This window comes from Plenodomus lingam, assembly GCF_022343315.1.
Source record: "Plenodomus lingam strain CAN1 chromosome Unknown contig_22, whole genome shotgun sequence".
Taxonomy (NCBI): domain Eukaryota; kingdom Fungi; phylum Ascomycota; class Dothideomycetes; order Pleosporales; family Leptosphaeriaceae; genus Plenodomus; species Plenodomus lingam.
In genome coordinates this window covers 1-18,971 of record NW_027093939.1, presented here as the reverse complement: position 1 = coordinate 18,971, position 18,971 = coordinate 1, and the positions used below count along the sequence as shown (strand labels likewise).

At 35.1% G+C, this 18,971-nt stretch overlaps 1 protein-coding gene across 1 annotated transcript; it reads right to left on the bottom strand.

Moving 5' to 3' along the window:
* Positions 1-2,289: 2,289 nt before the first annotated feature.
* On the bottom strand, positions 2,290-2,523 carry IAQ61_005374 (uncharacterized protein; the record flags this gene model as incomplete). Its single annotated transcript, XM_066096775.1, has 1 exon — positions 2,290-2,523. The coding sequence occupies one exon, from the start codon at positions 2,521-2,523 to the stop codon at positions 2,290-2,292; it is 234 nt and encodes a 77-aa protein (XP_065953126.1).
* Between the last annotated feature and the right edge of the window lie 16,448 nt (positions 2,524-18,971).

Genomic DNA, 18,971 nt, shown 5'->3' with positions numbered 1-18,971 from the left:
CTATTCTATATCTATAGCCTAAATCCTAGGGGGTTTAGGGCAGTTACTAGAGAAGTGCCTAGGCTTTCTATAATTATAGCAAGTTACTAGGGTTCCTATTATAGTAGCGCTAGGAGTGGCTAGCGTAGTAGATAGGGGTTAATTATTTTAAGGGGTAGTGCCTTATTATTATAAGTAGGGTATATAAGGTTTAGTTATTAAAGGTCTATTATAGGGTTTCTAATTAGCGTCTAAATAGGACTAGTTTCTAGAGTGTTAGAAGGGGGTTAGTCCTTTTCTAGATAACAGAGTAGTCTAGGTAGGAGCAGACAAGGTAGGGTATAGGTGGCGTTCTATATTAAAAGCAGTAAGATAATCTACTATAGTCTTAAAATTATTGTGCTAATTCTATTAGAAAGCGAGATTTAGCATCCTTAGAGAAGGTATAATCTTTATCTACAGGTAGTAATACTACTCTAATTAGGGTACTTCTCCTCTAATAGCAAGACTCTAGAATTATAACTTAAAAGTAGGGAACGTCTCTATATTAGTTATATATAGGCGGTTAAATATAGTCTAACTCTTAGCTATCTTATTTCTAGTAATAAAGTAAGTTTAAAGGAGGGTAATTATTTCCTCTACTTTTTAGAATTAAAGACTTAGGGAATTAGATAGGTAACGTGGCTCTAAGTATTCTCTTGCTAGTCCTAAGTAGTGTCCCTAGACTAACGCTATCTAAGCTCTAGAAGAAGGGTAGTAATTAGCGTTAATCTCTAGCCTATCCTAAATAGATGCTTACTATTATCTAAAAGTAGGATTAGCACTATTACTAAGTATAGAGATATTTAGCGTCTTTTTAGATTATGTCTTAGCTTTTATAGCATATACTATAGGGTTTAATATAGAAGCTAAAGACTAGCTAGGTTAGGTAGTACCCTATATCTCCTTATAGAGGGAGGTGTTGTACAACTAATTAGTAAGTTGCTTAACTTGTTCCTCTAACCTCTCCTTTTTAGATAGGGTTAACATATATTTATCTTTAAGGGAGGTGTTACTTTAAGATTTCCTAGGAGCATAAGGTACCTTAAGAGATAGATAGGAAAAGGGTCCTTTAAGGAGGGCGTTATTAATTAAGTCTTCCTTATCTAATTTCTTTCTATTAGTAAATAGGCTTTTAAAAGCAGCTAAACTAGATGCCCTTCCTTTACCTTTGTCTAACATTTTGTAGTTAATAAGGATAATAAATCTTTTCTTTTTAGGGGTTTGGTTGTGGGAGGATATTAGCTTTGCCTCTAATTCCTCTAGGCTTTTAGTAGTCTCTGGGTCTCTACCTTAACGCAATCTAACGCGATTTTTCTAAAGGTAATCTAGCACCACCTATAGGTCTAGAAGTCTAAGCCTATAGGCTTTAGTTATTAGAAGTTCTAATAGCTATTCTAACTATAGAGTTGCAGGGTTAGGTAGCTACTAGAACTAAATTAGTAGCTTAAAATAACAACAAGTGCGATATTCTTAAATACTATTACTAGCTAGGATAATGTTCTTCTTGTAATATAATAACTTAGGTAGGTAAGGCATTTAAAAGGTATCCTATATAACTTAGAGGCATATAGGAGTGCGCGTCTGTACAGAAAAGGATAAGATTCCTACACCTATAGGTCTTGTACGAAAGGACAAGAAGAACATGCCTATTCTAACTATAGGCGAGCTGTTCTCTATATATATTAGTGAGTTGGGCCTTTATCAGGCCTAACTTGGCATAGAACAATAGGCAGGCAATTCTGCCTTATTGTTACACACCTAGGGGGTGTGTTATAGGAGGGATAATAACTAGATTATAGAGCATCTTAATCCTAATTAATCCTAATTAATCCTAATTAATCCTAATTAATCCTAATTAATCCTAGTTAATACCCCTATATAACCTACTATCTAATTAACTACTAGCTTACTAACAAGTGCCTAATAAAAGCAGGAGCTCTAGTAAGGAAGGTTTACTAAGTATACACCTTCTAGTAAGGGTAGCTAAAGCTCTATATATATAAGTCCAATCTTAGTAGAGATAATCTAATAATCTATCTCCTAAATTATTCCTAACTTTAGTGATCCAAATTTCCACACATGGTTAACTAATTATACAACTTCTAGTGATGGTATTTGAAGCTCGATTTGTATAAGTCCTATCGTAGTGCATACAATCTAATACTCCATCTCCTTAATTATTTCTAAATCCTAAGCTTATAGATCCAAATTTGCACAACTCCTTATACGGGGATAGTGAAAAGAATTAGGTTGTAGTCCTGGTTTGTGCTATCTTTGTATTGCGCAGTGGACGTCGTCGTTAGAAGTCCTGACTGAACTGTCTATCCCATGTTGCTGTAAGAACGTTTGGATAGAAAGGTTGCTGCATTGCGGGTATTTATGCACTCGTTCAATCTTCAACTCCCAGTGGCATAAGCAATCGTGCGCAGCCTTAAACCCGTTGAATGTGGTGATTTCATCATAACGGGCGGTGAAACAGTATTTCGTACTGTCTGTGTCCATAAATGCCTTGAGTGTACTTGCGGCCGATTGCCGGAATTTCGTATAATCGGGCAAATTCACGCATAGGTCGGTGCAGATTTTTGCCCCATCAGGTCTTGGAATTGTCTCCTCTCTAGAAACAATAACTTGCCGACAATTAAGTGCAAGAGTAGAGGTAGTAAAGAATAGCAGAAGCGAGTAGATTGATAGGGAGAGCATCGTCCAGGTAACGTGTGGAGAAAGAAGGTACCAAGGGTAGATAATTTGTGCTTGTGTGTATGAATTGATAACCTGAATTTAAGTAGCAGATTATAGGTGCTTTATAAACTATACATCTGTCCGATCCTCGATACCCCTATCTAAGTACCCCCTCCCCTCTCCCCCCTGCTACTCTACCTACCTAAACTACGTTGTCTCTATGAGACCAAAGTGTATACTAATTTAAGGATTGTTAAAACTATTAACCTTACTACTAATAGCTAAATGCTTACGACCCCGAAAGCTAAATACTTACTACCGAAATGAAATGCTTACTACAGTACCAAGGTCCAAAGCTAAATGCTTACTACCAATGCTTCAAGCTTACCAACAGAGTTTAATGCTTACTGCTAAGGTTAAATACGTACTAGTAAGGTTTAATGCTTACTAGCAAAGCTTAATGTGTACTAGCAAAGTTTAAGGCTTACTACTATAGGTAAATACGTACTAGTAAAGTTAAATGCTTACTAGCAAAGTTTAATATATACTACTAAACTTCAATGCGTACTACTAAGGTTAAATACGTAGTAGTAAAGTTTAATGCTTACTAGGAAGGTTTAATATTTACTACTAAACTGCAATACTTACCACTAAGGCTAAATACGTACTAGTAAAGTTTAATGCTTACTAAAGGATAATATAGGAGTTGCTAATTGTCCTTGCCACAATAGACTAATCGTCCTCGCCCTTCCTAATAGGGATGCGCCAAGGGGTAATCGCCTAAGTACTCTGTCTTGGCGTTGTATGTAATTTTCTATGATACAAGGATATACAATACCTACCTAATTCGCTTTGTAGCTATTGCTAGCGGTAAAGTCGCAGCTTTTGCTAGCAAACCTAGGGTAGGAGTAAAGAATATACCACGTGATTATATTAACCTAACTGCTAATATTAGGGAAGTGCTAATTGTCCTCGCCACAAGAGACTAATCGTCCTCGCCCTAAGCACTTAGCGCTAGGTACCCTAGCCGCCTGGCAAATTAGTAGCAGGCTAAGGTAGCACTAACTATATCGTGCTTTTAAAACGTATTAGATAGAAAACATCTAGTAAGGAAAAATTCTAGGTGTACGTATAAAGTAGACTAGGGTAGTAAATAGGTATAGGTTAGGTTAGGGTTAGGTTAGCTTATATAAGACCCTGAACCTAACCTAAACCTAACTATAAATTTTCGCATAGGCTATAAGCTTAGGTTAGGGAAACGTTATTTATCTAGGTTATAATAAGAAAAGTGTCCTAGTTATAAGCCTTACCTTACCTAAATTAGTTAATATCCTATAGCTAGTAAATTAGTACTGCAGGGGATGCCGCTAGATAGCCCGCGACTAGTATTAATAGTATTAGTGTATAGTATTAGTAGTATTACTATAGTAAAGGAAAAGGATTAACTTGCTATAACTTAGTATATTAGCTATATATCTATATTTTCACTATTATAGACTAGCCTTAAGGGAGAATATAATAAGCGTTAATAATAGTATTTAGTATCTTAAAGGAGATAGGCTTAAGACTCTGCTATAATAGCTTTACTACGTTAGTAGAATAAGGAAATACGCAGTTATATTCTATCCTAACCCCCCTCTAAGCCTACTAGTTTTAAAAACCTACTACCTCTACTCCCCTCTACCTTGTATTATAAACCCTTCCTAGTTAGCTTACTATATAATAGTGCTAAGTTAAACTTCTCCTCCTAGTAAATATCTATAGAATTTAAACTACGTAGAGATAAGGTCTTTATTATAGATAAAAAGGCAAGGTTTATAGATATTTAGTCCTAGTTATCTCCTATAGTCTAGCGCGCTATAGCACTATACTTTAAGGATAGTGCACGTAAGCGTTAGGATATAAGTAGGTTTTATAACTACCTAGCGTTCTATTATAGTAACTATTATAGGCAGGAGCACGCCTAAGTTATATTAGAATACTTACATTAGGGCTAAAAATAGCCTTTTATAAAGTTTTTTATAAATTTTATATAGCTTCTTATTATAGGAGGGATATCAACTAGATCACGGAGCATCTTGATCCCGATTAATCCCGATTAATCCTGGTCAATACCCCTGTATGACCCACTATCTGATCGACTACCAGCTCACTGCCAAGTGCCCAACAAAAAGCAGGAGCTCTAGTAAGGAAGGTTTACTAATTATTTACCTTCTAGTAAGGGTAGCTGAAGCTCTATATATATAAGTCCAATTGTAGTAGATACAATCTAATAATCTATCTCCTAAATCATTCCTAACCTTAGTAATCTAAATTTCCACAGTTATAAGCCTAGTTCGCGCTTTACCTTATTAAAGATCGTCCTATCTATTTAAGCGTATTGTTTAACTTAGACACTAAGCTAGCAAGCTTTACTCTTTCTTTATACTATTTCTTAAGTAGAAGCTTACTTATTACTCTTCTACTATAAGCGACTAAATCCTAAAGGGGGATATCCTACTTACTAGATTAACTAACTAGCCTACCTAGTACATTTAATTTAGATACTATGCCCTAACTAAAGGGATCTAGGCAGAGGTAGACCCTAAGGCTTTGGATGCTAAAAACCACTTTAAGAATAAACCTATTAAGCCTAACATGCTAACAGATATTACGCTATCTAATATAATAAGCAAGCAGTATAAACTTAAAATAGCTTAGTACTAAGCCCGCTTATTAGATTAGGCATTAAAGTTATTAGCAATCTAGAATATTTTTATATAGGTTAATAATATAGTAGATTAAGGGATCCTTACCCTAGCCTATATAGAGCTTGTTAATTAAGGAAGAGTAACCCTCTAAGCACTTATCTAAGTGCTCTACAACAACCTAGGGCTAACTAATTTAAGTGCTGCAACACTAGCAAGATTGTAGTACAAAGCTTATCTTGCTAAGGTAAAGATAAGTAGTTAAGATACTAATTGCTAGCAAAAGGAGTAGACAATCCTATATACGCGAGCTAAGGTATACAACATTCCTAATATTAAAGGACAGCTTGTAGTACAGGATTATCTTAAAGCTCTATCTGCTAGGATCTTACTAGATTAGGGTTAAACTATATTTTAAAGGATTATTAAAAAGTTAGTAATAGGAGAGCTAACTTACAACCTCCCACAGGTTACTAAGATCTATTTATTACTGCTCTAAGAGAACAACATAAGATTAAGCTCTAAGGGTCCTAGAGTATTTGCAATAATAGGAGCTCTACCTTCTAATTAACCTAAGAAGGAGTCTTTATACCCATGCAGTAGATCCTACCTATAGAAACCTCCTAAATGCAAAAACGTTATTAAAGCTTGGACTAATACAGGTGACAAGCTTACCACTACTTAATAATTAGAGATTAAGAAAAAGATTAACAGGAATTAAAAATTCAAAGAGTTAAGAAAAGCTCTAATCAAGTCCTATCCTATTAATTAAGATTATAGTAGTAAGGTAAAAGAAAACGCGATCACCTATCTAGGCAGTATCTAGGCGGCACTAATTAACCCTATATTAATAGCGGAGAAAACAAACAGGATCTTTTTAACTATAGACTTTGAAGCTTACGCTCTATTAAAGAGCACTATCTTTAACAATAGGGGTGCAGTGCACCTAGTTAATAATATAAGCTACCTAGAAGAAAGCTTATTTAGATTAGTTAAATATAAGATGGTTAAAGCAGGAACTTAAGCTTTTCTAATCTTAGGCAGAGGGACTAGAGTAATCCCTAATGCTCTTAATAGACTAAGAGGTCCAAAAACACAAGATTTAGTGCTTACTAACGTGGTATTAGTAGAAGGTTTTTATATAAATATTATATTAGAAGCTTAATTGCTTAAAGCAGGAGTTTAGTTCCTTAGGCTAGATGCTACCTTATGGTTTAGATTATTAGAGAAGAGTGTTATATTAGCCAAGTTACTGCGCAAGTTTAACTTAACTTTCCTAGAATATAAGCCCTCTACCCCTTATTAAATAATCTAAAGCATAGTGCCTAAATAACCCTAACGATCCTAGACAACTCACCTAAGACATGATAGTGAGGAGCTTTAGCACTAACAATTAGGCTATTTAGGACCTAAGGCGCTTAAAGCTCTAGTTAAGTTAGCAATAAACGTTAGAATTAAAGGAACTCCTAGGAGCAAATACAAGCACTACGCTATTACACATGCCTAATAGGTTATATTAAGATAACTAAGGGAAAGATTACCACGTCTATACTACTAGGTATTATAGGATCTATTTAACATGCTAACAGGTATAGCTTACAAGTAATGGATCTTAGTATTAAAGTGCGACTACTTAGGAAAGCTTTATACCTATCTACTACAAGCTAAAAACCTTAATAAGATTATATAGGTGTTCAAAAATTTTAAGAGCTTAATACTTAACTAATATAAGCTTAGCATAGTTAAGATTATGCAAGACAACAACGTTGTAACGCTCCTATAGTGTGGCGAATCTTGCTTTTAGATCTAGGCAGCTAATAACAGTATTAAAATTAAGAGCTTACCTGTATATACCTATAAACCTAATAGAGGAGTAGAAAGAGTAGGGTAGGAGATTATAACAAAATTAATTAAAATAAGGATTAGTGCTAACCTACTAATAAAGCTCTGGCCTAAAATTATTAAAGTAGCGACTTAGCTCTATAATATAAGCCTGTCCTATGCTTATAATATAATATCACCTAACAAAGTGCTAGATTATTAGTTTACTAGATACTTTAGGTAGTAGCAACTAGAGCAGATAAGGGAGGCAACTACTAATCTCCGCCCTAATTAGAGCGGAATATACGCCTATAGCTGTTAAGCTTACCCCCTTAATAGAGATTAAGTAGCTAGGCGTTATAAGAGGGTTTTTAAGGTGAACCCTTAGGGTTATATTAGATATCTAGTAGGATATAGAGCATCTAATATATATAGGATATAGATCCCCTTGCTTAATTAGATTATTATAACGCGGAACGTTACCTTTAATAAGGATCTTTTCTATAAAGAGAAAGATCTAGAGTAGCTTTAATAGTTAGAGGCTTAAAAGATAGTTAACGTTATTAGCAAAGATAAGATCTGTAATATAGGAGAAGCATATAAAGAGCTTAATATCTTTAATTAGCTTTATATTGCGGCAGAGTAATATAAGGAGTCTAGTAAGCAAGGAGGACTAAACCTAGCGTAGGAGCTAGGGGGTAGGGTAGAGCTAGAGGAGGTAGATAATTAGGCTAGCTAGCCTAGTGATTTACAACCCCCTAAGCAGACACCTCTAGCGTAGGTACTAAGTATAGCTAGCTTAGCATAAAGGATCTATATAAAGTCCCCTAAGCTAATAGGGCTCTAAACTCCTAAACTAATACTAGAACTAAACTTTAGTACAGGAGACAAAGGATCTATGCAGGTTATAGATTAGGGTCTTACTACCTAAGATAGTAGTAATCTAACTTACTTTAACGCCATAATAGGTAGCTCCTAGGAAAGACCTAGAGGGGAGAGTGCTATTAGTAGGTTACTCTATAAGAGCACGGAGATAGGTAAGGGTACCCTATCTAGCTCTTATAGGGGTGGTGAGCAGAGCTCCTACCTACCCGCTTTAGGACTAGATTCTGTATCTCCTGCAGATCCCTTATAAGCAGCACCTAGAGCTCCTAGAAGAAGCAGAAAACTGCGAGTTAAAGGACTACTACTAACGCGTGTTAGTAAGCGAGCTTAGGGACAGGACCCTAATAAACTACTAGGAGGCTCTATAAGTGCGGGGATATACATAGTAATAGATCTATTAGATATAGATCTAATTAGAAATCCCTTGCACGATCTTTTAGTATATCCTAAACTAAACGCTATAATCTACGCTATAATTACAGTAGTAATAGGGAGCAAATCTCCTAAAAACTCTAAAAGGAATACGCACTAGGACGCTCTACAAAAAGAGCTAAAATAATAGAAGGATCTCTATAACTACTAAATAGGATAGTAATTTAGAGACGTAGTATATAAAGAAATTAATACTCTGCTAAAAGCTAGTACCTAGGAGGAGATTAATAGGCTAAATACAGGAGAGCGTCTACTCCTACTTAAATAGGTATTTATATATAAGGTTAATTAGGATAGTGACCTAATTAAGTGCAAAGCAAGGATAGTAGTAAGAGGAGATCTATAGCTTACTAACTCAATTTATTTAACCTACGTAGCTACCCTAGTAGCTTAAACCTTTAGGACTGCAATAGCTATTAGAGCTAAGTTTAACCTTAAGATATATTAATATAACGTTGTTAGAGCTTTCCTTAACGCCTTAAGGGATTAACACCCTACAGTTATCTACAAGCTATCTAAAGGATATTAAATACCTAGGAAGTGTATTAAGCTTAAACAAGCTCTATATAGATTAAAAGACTTACTATTATTATAGTATAATAAGCTCTTAACTACACTCTAAGAAAATAAGCTTATTGCTTCTAAAGAGGAGCTATACCTATTCTTTAACAGAGATTACAGTATCTTGTTAATATTCTATGTAGACAATATCCTATCGCTCTATTACTAAAACTACGCAAGCTAAGCTTATAAAGTTATCTAAGCTCTAAAGCAAAGATATACTATAGAAGAGAAGGGACCTGTAAGCTGGTTTCTAGGGGTAAGAGTAATCTAGGATAGAAAGAGACAGACAATAACGCTTATTTATAATAAATATATTAATAAGATTGCAAAGAAATTTAATCTAGCAGAGACAGGAAAATTCCCTACTATACTACTATTAAGTAAAGATATTAAAAAGAGCACTAGAGAAGCCACCAAAAAGGAGATTAAGGACTATCAGGAGCGCGTTAGATTAATCCTTTACACCTTAATTATAGTGCGCCCTAATATTGCCTATGTAGCCTCCTAGCTCTCCTAATACCTTACTAACCTATCTAAAGAACACTTTAATACAGTTAATTAAGTAATTATCTATCTATACTAAACTTAATACTAATTAATCTAATATAGGAATAGGGATCCTAATAAGCTTATAATATACAGTAATGCGTTATTTGCTAATAATATTAATACTTAGCAATTATTACATAGATACCTAATCACGCTCTTTAGAGGACCTATTATTTAGAAGGCAGCTTAACAAGTAACTGTTACTACTTTAACTACTAAGGTAGAGCTCCTTGCGCTTAAGTAAGTAAGCAAAGAAGCAATAGTGTTAAAACGCTTTTTAACTAAAATACACCTTACTTTAGATACTACCTAGATAATTAATTATAATAATTAACAAACTATTAGGTTAGTAGTAGGTAATAACAAAAGGATTACTACTAAGCTGCGCTATGTAGATATTTAAAACATATAGCTTAGGTAAGAGCATATAAAGGGATCTTTCTATATTACCTACCTACCTACTAGTAATATACTAGCTAATAGGCTTACTAAAAACCTAACTATATAATAATTTATAAGGTTTAGGGAGCACCTAAAGTTATATAATAGTAGAGTATAGATTATATAATATTAATTAAAGTAAGGTAGTATACAAGATCTATTAATATATAATATAAGAATAACTAACTATAGCCTACCTCTCTATTATTAACTAGGTAGCTTCCCTAAGGAGCTCTATCACGCGCGTAAAGCGTGCCTTAGAGTCTATAGGGAGCTACCTAGGTTACCCTATCCTAGGATCTATAGGGGGAACCTTAGAGGAGCTAGAGTCCTTATCTTCTAATAAGGAGCTCTAGGCGCCCTTAGCTATAGTAGCAGCCTTGCGCGCAAGCTTAGCAGTAGTAGCAGCAGCTTTTACTAGCTCCTACTGTTTAGTCTTGCTCTCCTTAAGGAGCACTAAGACCCTCTACTTCTTATCCTTAAGAAGGTCTTAGCTCTTACCTACCTACTTCCTTACTAGGAAGGATAGCGCAGAACGTTAGGCAAGCTTAGGGCTATTAGTTTATTAGTATAGATCTTGCTAAGTATTATAAAGGAAAATTCTTGTATAGATTATATATATTAGGACATAGCTATACCTAGAGAAGCACTACTAGCACTAAGTCCCCCTACTAGAAGAGTTATAGCACTTACTATTAGACTTGTTAAAGAGCGCTAAGCGCAGATAATTTAGATAAGTTTTAGCATAATAAATGCTAGGCTCTCTATAGTAGGAGGATCTTAGGGTCTTCTTAGGAGCTAGAGAGGGAGTAGGCGTAGGAGTAGGGGCCTTAGGCAGGGTCTAGGGGGGAGCAGGAGCTAGAGTTAGAGCTAGAGTAGTAGGAGCTAGAGTAGGAGCGCCTTTCCTTAGCTTCGTGATCTTAGCTATAGTAGTAGTAGCTATGCGCTTAGCTACTATATACTCTACAACAGCCTTACGCTTAGTAGCAGCACGCTCTTCTTTAGTAGTAGTAGCTTTAGTAACTGTAGCTTTAGCTGCGTAGGAGGTAATAAGGGTAGTATAGGTAGAGCGAGCGTAAGTAGCAGGTTTTAACTTTAACTAAGATAGGTTAGTAGGGATATAGGTATAGTTTAGATCTTTAGGGTTGTATAATCTTATAACTTAAGCTATAGTAAAGATTATAGTTAGGTAGATAGAGTTATAGAGCTCTATCTAGATAATATCTACGCGTGTAAGCGCAGGCTAAATAAGGAAGGCGCGCTAGTTAGTATCTAAAGGGTAAGCTAATTTAACCCTTTAGATATACAACGCTCTAATTAGCTACACTACCTACTAACTATAAGCGCAACTATAATAACAAAAGATCTACCTATACCTAGGGGGTGTGTTATAGGAGGGATATTAACTAGATTATAGAGCATCTTAATCCTAATTAATCCTAATTAATCCTAGTTAATACCCCTATATAACCTACTATCTAATTAACTACTAGCTTACTACTAAGTGCCTAATAAAAAGCAGGAGCTCTAGTAAGGAAGGTTTACTAATTATTTACCTTCTAGTAAGGGTAGCTAAAGCTCTATATATATGAGTCCGATCGTAGTAGATACAATCTAATAATCCATCTCCTAAATCATTCCTAACCTTAGTAATCCAAATTTCCACACTTCTTATATAGTTAAGAGGTTTATACTAGGATAATAAATAGAAGCTTTTATAACTTTAGTAATCTCTTAATAGCTATATACGCTTAGTTTCCCTTAATAGGGTAGTCTCTAGGATAAACTATAATATAGCTATAGAGGAATATAAGATAATTATACTAGATATTAAAATAGCCTCCCTAGAACTAGGTTTTCTTTAGGCTAGTAAGTCTAAGGAACCCTAGTAGAAGTCTACCTTAGATTAGGATAGTAACACAAATATAGTAGAAGTAGTAGCCTTATTAAGTGCACTTACTAAACTACTAATATTATATCCTAACTAGATCCTATAGGACCTATTTAATGCACAAAAACTAGTAAAGGTCTATACCTAGTGTAGATAGGGCGATTATTTTGTGCGTGCATATCCTAATACCTAGTTGCTATAACTAGTAGGTGTTAAGATAGTTGTAGTATTAGCAAGCTGTAACAAGGTAGGCGCCCTGCCTGTGAAATGAATACTAGGTCATCTCCCCTATCTGTACCAATTTGGCCATGGTCCAAAAGGTACGCACGAGAATACTTAAGCTAAGTAATCCTCGCATAGTATAATATATATATCTTAACACATAATAGTACTAGACCCTAGCGCTAACCTATAAACCTTGTTCAAGTCTAGCCTAGGTATCTAGTAAGCGCTAGCTATTTTTAGCCTAGCCTTGTTACACAAGCGGCCCTAATTTAGGAAACTAGCTACCCCTAACCTTAGGCTAAGTTATAGGTATAAGGAGGACACTATAATAGATGAATTATTAATAGTAGAGGCTATTAAGTATCCCCTAGATATTAAGGCAGGGTTAAATAATCCTCCCTTCTTTATTCCCCTCCTCCTAGGTAGAGTAGAGAATGTGTAAGCAATAGTTAATTTAGGGTGCAATTTTTTTAGTGTAGTTAAGGAAAAGTTAGCAAGATAGATTAGTAAGAACTTTATTAATATTTCCCCGCGACCCCTATAATATACCTAGGGAATTACTAAGGGTATAAGAATTTTACAGTTAGTAGTATTAGACTATAATTTAGATAGTTAGTAGTCTTACCTTTTAGCTTATATAGTACCTAGTCTTTCCTATTAATTAATACTAGATAGACTATAGCTATGCAGAGAGGGCGTTATTATAGATATTCTATAAGGTAAATTAATAATTAGGGAGGCAGGAAATATAGTAGTATAAGAGAGTTAAAGACGCCTATATCCTACCTATATCTTAATTATCTTAGGTCTAGTTATAGTAGGGTTACTAAATTAAGAATTCTACTAGGAAGATATATAGGTATAAATCTTTATAATAAATATACTAGATATTTTATAGGTAATATATAACTTACGCCTAATAAAATATCTAGGAAGTATTAATAAGGGAAGTCCTATTAATATACACACTATCTATATTGCTAGTAACATAGTTCCTTATAAACCTAAGTATAAAACTAGAAAGACAAAGTTGCTACTAGAACTATAAGAGTTTAAGGACCTATTTAATAAAGAGTTAGTAAGTAGTTTACTACCCTATTAAGGTAGTATAGATTACTATATTTAGTTAATAACTCTCCTAGATAGAACCTAGCCTAACCCCCTATAGGGTCCCCTGTACACTATATCGCCTAATTAATTGCTAGAACTAAAAACATAACTTACTAGTTTAATAGACAAGGGCTAGATCTAAGCAAGCTCTTCTGTAGCTAGAGCTCTAGTATTGCTAGTAAAGAAGCTATTAGGCAGTTAGCGCCTTTATGTGGATTACTAGATGCTTTACAGTATAATAACCTTAGACTAATACCTACTACTACTTAGTAAGGAAACTGTAGAAATCTAGATCACTAAAGTTAGGAATAATTTAGGAGATAGATTATTAGATTATCTCTACTAAGATTGGACTCATATATATAGAGCTTTAGCTACCCTTACTAGAAGGAGTATAATTAGTAAACCTTCCTTACTAGAGCTCCTTGTTTTTATTAGGCACTTAGTAGTAAGCTAGCAGTTAATTAAATAGTAGTTTATATAGGGGTATTAACTAGGATTAATTAGGATTAATTAAGATGTAGATGCTCTATAATCTAGTTATAATCCCTCTTGCAACACACCCCCTAGGTGTAGGTAGATCTTTTATTATTATAGTTGCGCTTATAGTTAGTAGTGAACCGTTAGGGAGAGTAACCCATTTAAACGAGGAGAAGTGGGAGGGGCAAGGTTTAGAAGTAGTGGTGCCATGGTGGAGGATATAGTTTAATGCGGGAACATAAGTAAAAAGATAATATTGTAAAGTTAAAGTAAAGTCCCTAAGAGTTATTCCTCTCCTATCCTCTAATCCTTTATGCCTTTATACTATTTAATCTACCTAACCTTTTTAGGCTAAGCCTTGTTTTCCTCCTATATATCCCTTACTATAGCACAAACCTCCCCCTCCTTTAAGCTTAGCCCTATTAAGCTTAGACCTTACTCTCCTCCTCCTAGTCTGCAACCCTAGTTCCTGGCTTGTTAAGCTTTAGGTAAGGGAGTAGGAGTATCTAGGGTCTCTAATCTTAAACCTAAACTTAACAAGATAGTTCTCCTCTACGCCCTAGCTAGACTTCCTAGATAGCCTAGCCCTAGGCGTCTAGATCCCTCCGCCTTCTGTTCCTCCTTAATGGCTCCTAGATGCTTTTTAACAGCATCTAGAGTCTCTAATTGCTTAATCTATCTATTATACCTCTACTACTCTCCTACCTTAGTAGGCTGTACTCCCTTTGTGCTAAAGTAGGATTAGTCTAGTACCCTAGCGTCCTTATCCTTGCTAAATGCAAGCTTCTTATTCTTAATGTAGATAGCCTAATTCTTCTTTAACTCTTTTACTATCTTAACCTAACTCTTCCTAATCTATGCTCCTATCTTTTCTCTATTTAAATCTCCTATTAGGTACTTCTAGATCTCTGCCTTTACTAAAGGGTTATCCTATTAAACCTAACATATAATTGCCTTTAAGATCTAGGTTAGGTAGGTAGCCTAGACGTCCCTAGGAAACTACTATTAGACTCTACTATATTTAACTAGGTGCCCTAATAGAGTCTTTAGGGCCATACTTATCTATAGGTAGGCTAGTACAATCTCTATATATATCCCTATCTCTAGCACCTCTATTATTATTATATTATCCTACACTTTTATATACTATAGTAGAACTGTACACTATATTTAAGTAGTAGGTCTAGTAGATCTATATAGTATTACTAGGCTTATAATCCTTACCTATCCTTTTTAGTAGATCTCCTTCTCCTATTTTACTATAGGGCACTTCTCCCTTAGCTCTTTAGGCTAGTGCACCCTATCTTCCTATGCTTAGATATAGGCCCTCTTGTTCCTCCTTAATCCTCTATCTATCTAATTTACCTAATTCTTTTATACTTCTTTAAACCTAATTAGAAGCTTAGTGTAGTTATCTTAGTCCTTATTATTAAAAGAAACTAAGCCTTAGATTATCTTAAGCCCTCGTCCTAACTGCGCTACCTTAGAAAGGTTCACGTCCACGTGATAAAAGAAGGTCTAGTCTCCTACCTAGGCGTACTTAGTGTAGTATAGGTATAAGATTAGGTTTGTGGTTTCCTAGATTATAGTGTATTAGAGCTAGTATCCTATATCCCCTTACACTAGCTATTAAATAATAGAGTAGTATATAGTCCTGCACCACCCTAAATTAGCTACCTGCTTTATCTCCCTTAAGTGCTATTTGTATATCTTAAAGCACTTATCTACTATCCTTACTAGTTCTAGGTCTTTATAGATCTAGGTAAAGGTGTCTAGGGTTATACTTCCTTTCTATAAGAAGCCTTAGTAACTCCGCTTAAATCTTATTACCTGTCGTAGTTAAGCCTAGTTAATTATTAGTGCCGTCTTCTTTAGCTAGTAGTAATAAGCTTATAGATCCTTAGAGGTGTAATCTTAGTTAAATAGCTTAGTAAAAGCTACTATAGTAACTAGGTTAGCTTGCAAATTTCCCTATTCTCTAGGCTTATAGTATAGCACGTTTAGCTATCTATTGCTTGCCTCTATATTTAGAGTCTAAGTGCAGAGCCCTATCTTACTAGTAATAAACTTTAAGTAGCTAAAGCATACCTAATTTAAATCCTGCACTATCCTTCCCTTAGCGTCCTAGATAGTGCTGCAATTAGTGACTTTGTAGTACTATGCTTTAACTAGCTTCCTTTACTTAGTATTGTTAAGTGCGCCACTCCTAATCCTAGCGGCAATTAATTATAGTGCGGAGCGTTAGTTTTTGCACTAATAGGGCGCTTTATTCTTAACTATAGTATGCTTATCTTTAGTAATACCCTCTTCTTCTAGTATTATTATCTTAGTATCTAGAGTCTTGTTAAGTTCCTTAAGTAGTCTAGGTAAAGAGTTGCGTAATTTATTTATTACCTCTATATTAGTATCCTATAGTTATAGGCCTACTACTATATATTAGCTAATAATACTAAACTCCTAGTAAACGTTCTCTCCTATCCTTTTTAAGAGCTAAGCGGCGTGTCTTCCTTATGCTCTTATTATCCTTTATATAGGCAATTCTGCTAGAGATTCTCCCTCTAAGATATAGGTGGCTAATTTAATTTCTCCTTAGGTGGTATCTAGCATGTCCTCTATCCTCTTCTTATAACTCTACAACTCCCTTACTATGCTTCCTAACCTTAATAGCTCTCTATTCTAGACCACACTCCTATCTAGTAGTATAGTCTAGGCACGTCTAGCGTAGGATATAGTCCTAGGTAGCTAGTTATAACCTAGATTCTTAATCTCTCGTGTTACCCTCTCCTCCTCTACTTTCTTTTTAGCTACTTCTCTGCTTCCTTGTAGAGAGCTAGCTAGGATATCTTTAATTTCTTTTAGCATAAGTATCCTATAGTTTGTTAATAACCTTATGCCCTCTTTCTATATCTATTTGCTTAGGGGGATTATACTAAGTAGTACCCCTACCTAGTTCTCTAACTTCCTGTACTATTATAGCACTAGGCGCTAAATCTTAGCGTAAGCACTATCCTCTTCCCCTTAGCGCATATTAAAGTTGTAAGGGTTACTTATACCTTTAAGCGTTAGTCTAGGTAGGGCATGCGGGCCTATTACGTAGTAATAAACAATTTCCCTAACATATTACAAGAAATAGTCCTCTAGTTCCTCCTTAGCCTTTAAGATAGCATCTACCTTTCCTATTAGCTTAGTAATTGTAACCTAGACCCTGTGCTAGTTAGTAATATTAACAAAATTGTCTTTTAACTAGTTTTAACCCTACATTCTATAGTATACCTCTAAGTTTAGGAAGCTAGCAAGCTAGTCTAGACCCACGCAATGTAGGAGGTACCTTACGTCTATGCATCCTTAGTATATTTAACCTACTTGCAGGGTAAACTAGCTTAGGTATTTCTAACTAAATTTAGCGTAATTAGCGCGGATATACTATATTACTAAGCGTATTTTATTAAGCCACTTCTTATGTATATTGCGCGCTTCCTTTATAAATAGGTACTATAGCCTAAAATTAGCTACACTACTATATAACTATATAAGTGCTAGGCTAGACTCTATAAAGCTCCCTACTACTATTATTAATCCTAAAGTTTTATTAAAGTGCTTCCCTAGTGCTTCTATAAAGTTATCTATAATATTCCTCTGTTACGTAATAGTGCTTATACGTATCTTATTAATCTAGCTACCTATAGTTACACCTCCTTTCTATAGAAGAGGGATACCTTTGTAAAGTGCCTAGGTCTGCGTGTTAAACTCCTTAGGCTAAACTAAGTCTAACCTTTTAATAGCTAAAAGACTCCTCTATTATAACGTATACTAATAGTCTAGTGCAAAACTTCTAGGTGTTATAGGCTATAGCTGTAACCCTCTAGGTTATAGGCTTAACCTTAGGGGCTGCAGGGAACCTGTTAATATTAGGGATCCTAGTAAACTTAGCTTAACTACTAGCTATTTTCCTTTCTAGACTTCTAATAACTATTTAGGGCTCGTTATTTTGTTTAAGATCTTCTAGCAGTAGCTTTGTTAGATACTTATAGCTTTGTTAGATATCTAAAGTTTTTTAGTGTAGCTTATTATAGTAGTAGTAGTATAGGCAGAATATATGCGGGAACACGCGTGCCTTTCTATTATACTCGCGCCTTCCTATTATTCTCCTACCTTTACTTTGTTCTACCTTTACTTGTTTATTATCCTTCTACCTTTACTTATTTATTATCCTTCTACCTTTACTTTCTTATTATCTATATTGTGATTGCTTGTCCGCGCGTAGGTAGGTAGTTAGTGTAGCTAATTAGAGCGTTGTATATCTAAAGGGTAAAATTAGCGCACCCTTTGGATACCTATTTAGGACTAGCGCGCTTCCTGCCTTCCCCCTACTAATCTTGCGCCTATCCTGTGGCGCATCTTTTTCCTAAGTTTTAATACTAAAGTATTAATACTATTAACTCTTAATTATTAATTATCCTCCTCTTAATTACTTTTACTAGAATCTAAGATATTAAAATATTAGTATTCTACTTATTCTTTGTCTAAGAGCGTCCTAGGCCTAATCTTAAGAGTAGGGCTGCCTACATCTAGTCGCAGGATCTCCTAGTCCTAATTCTCTAATTTAGCTTCCTTATTTTCTTCTCTTCCCTCTATACCTAACTTATTAAACTGTGTAGGCAGCGCTTAGAAGATGTGCCTATTTTCCTATAGTGCCCTATCCTACAACTTTATAAGTCCTTAGTCTTCCTAGTTTACCTTATCCTAGCTTCTCTAGTAGAAGATCTTTACCCTCTAGCCTAGCGTTGTATGTGCGAACTTAGCTCTATCTAAATCTTTTAGCTAATACATCCCTAACTCTAGAAAGCTCTAAGCTACTAAGTATAGACCTAGCTATTTGTTACTAAGTTTCCTATCTCTAGACATATCTGTCTAGCGGACTAAATCCCACAGCAGTACTAATAAGCTAGGGCTAATTTCCTCTCTTTAAATTTCCTTGTGGTTATCCTAATATTCTTTCTTCTATAAGCGTAGCCTCTTAATTCTTAATACTAGGGTTAGGGTTAGGGTTAGGGTTAGGGTTAGGGTTAGGGTTAGGGTTAGGGTTAGGGTTAGGGTTAGGGTTAGGGTTAGGGTTAGGGTTAGGGTTAGGGTTAGGGTTAGGGTTAGGGTTAGGGTTAGGGTTAGGGTTAGGGTTAGGGTTAGGG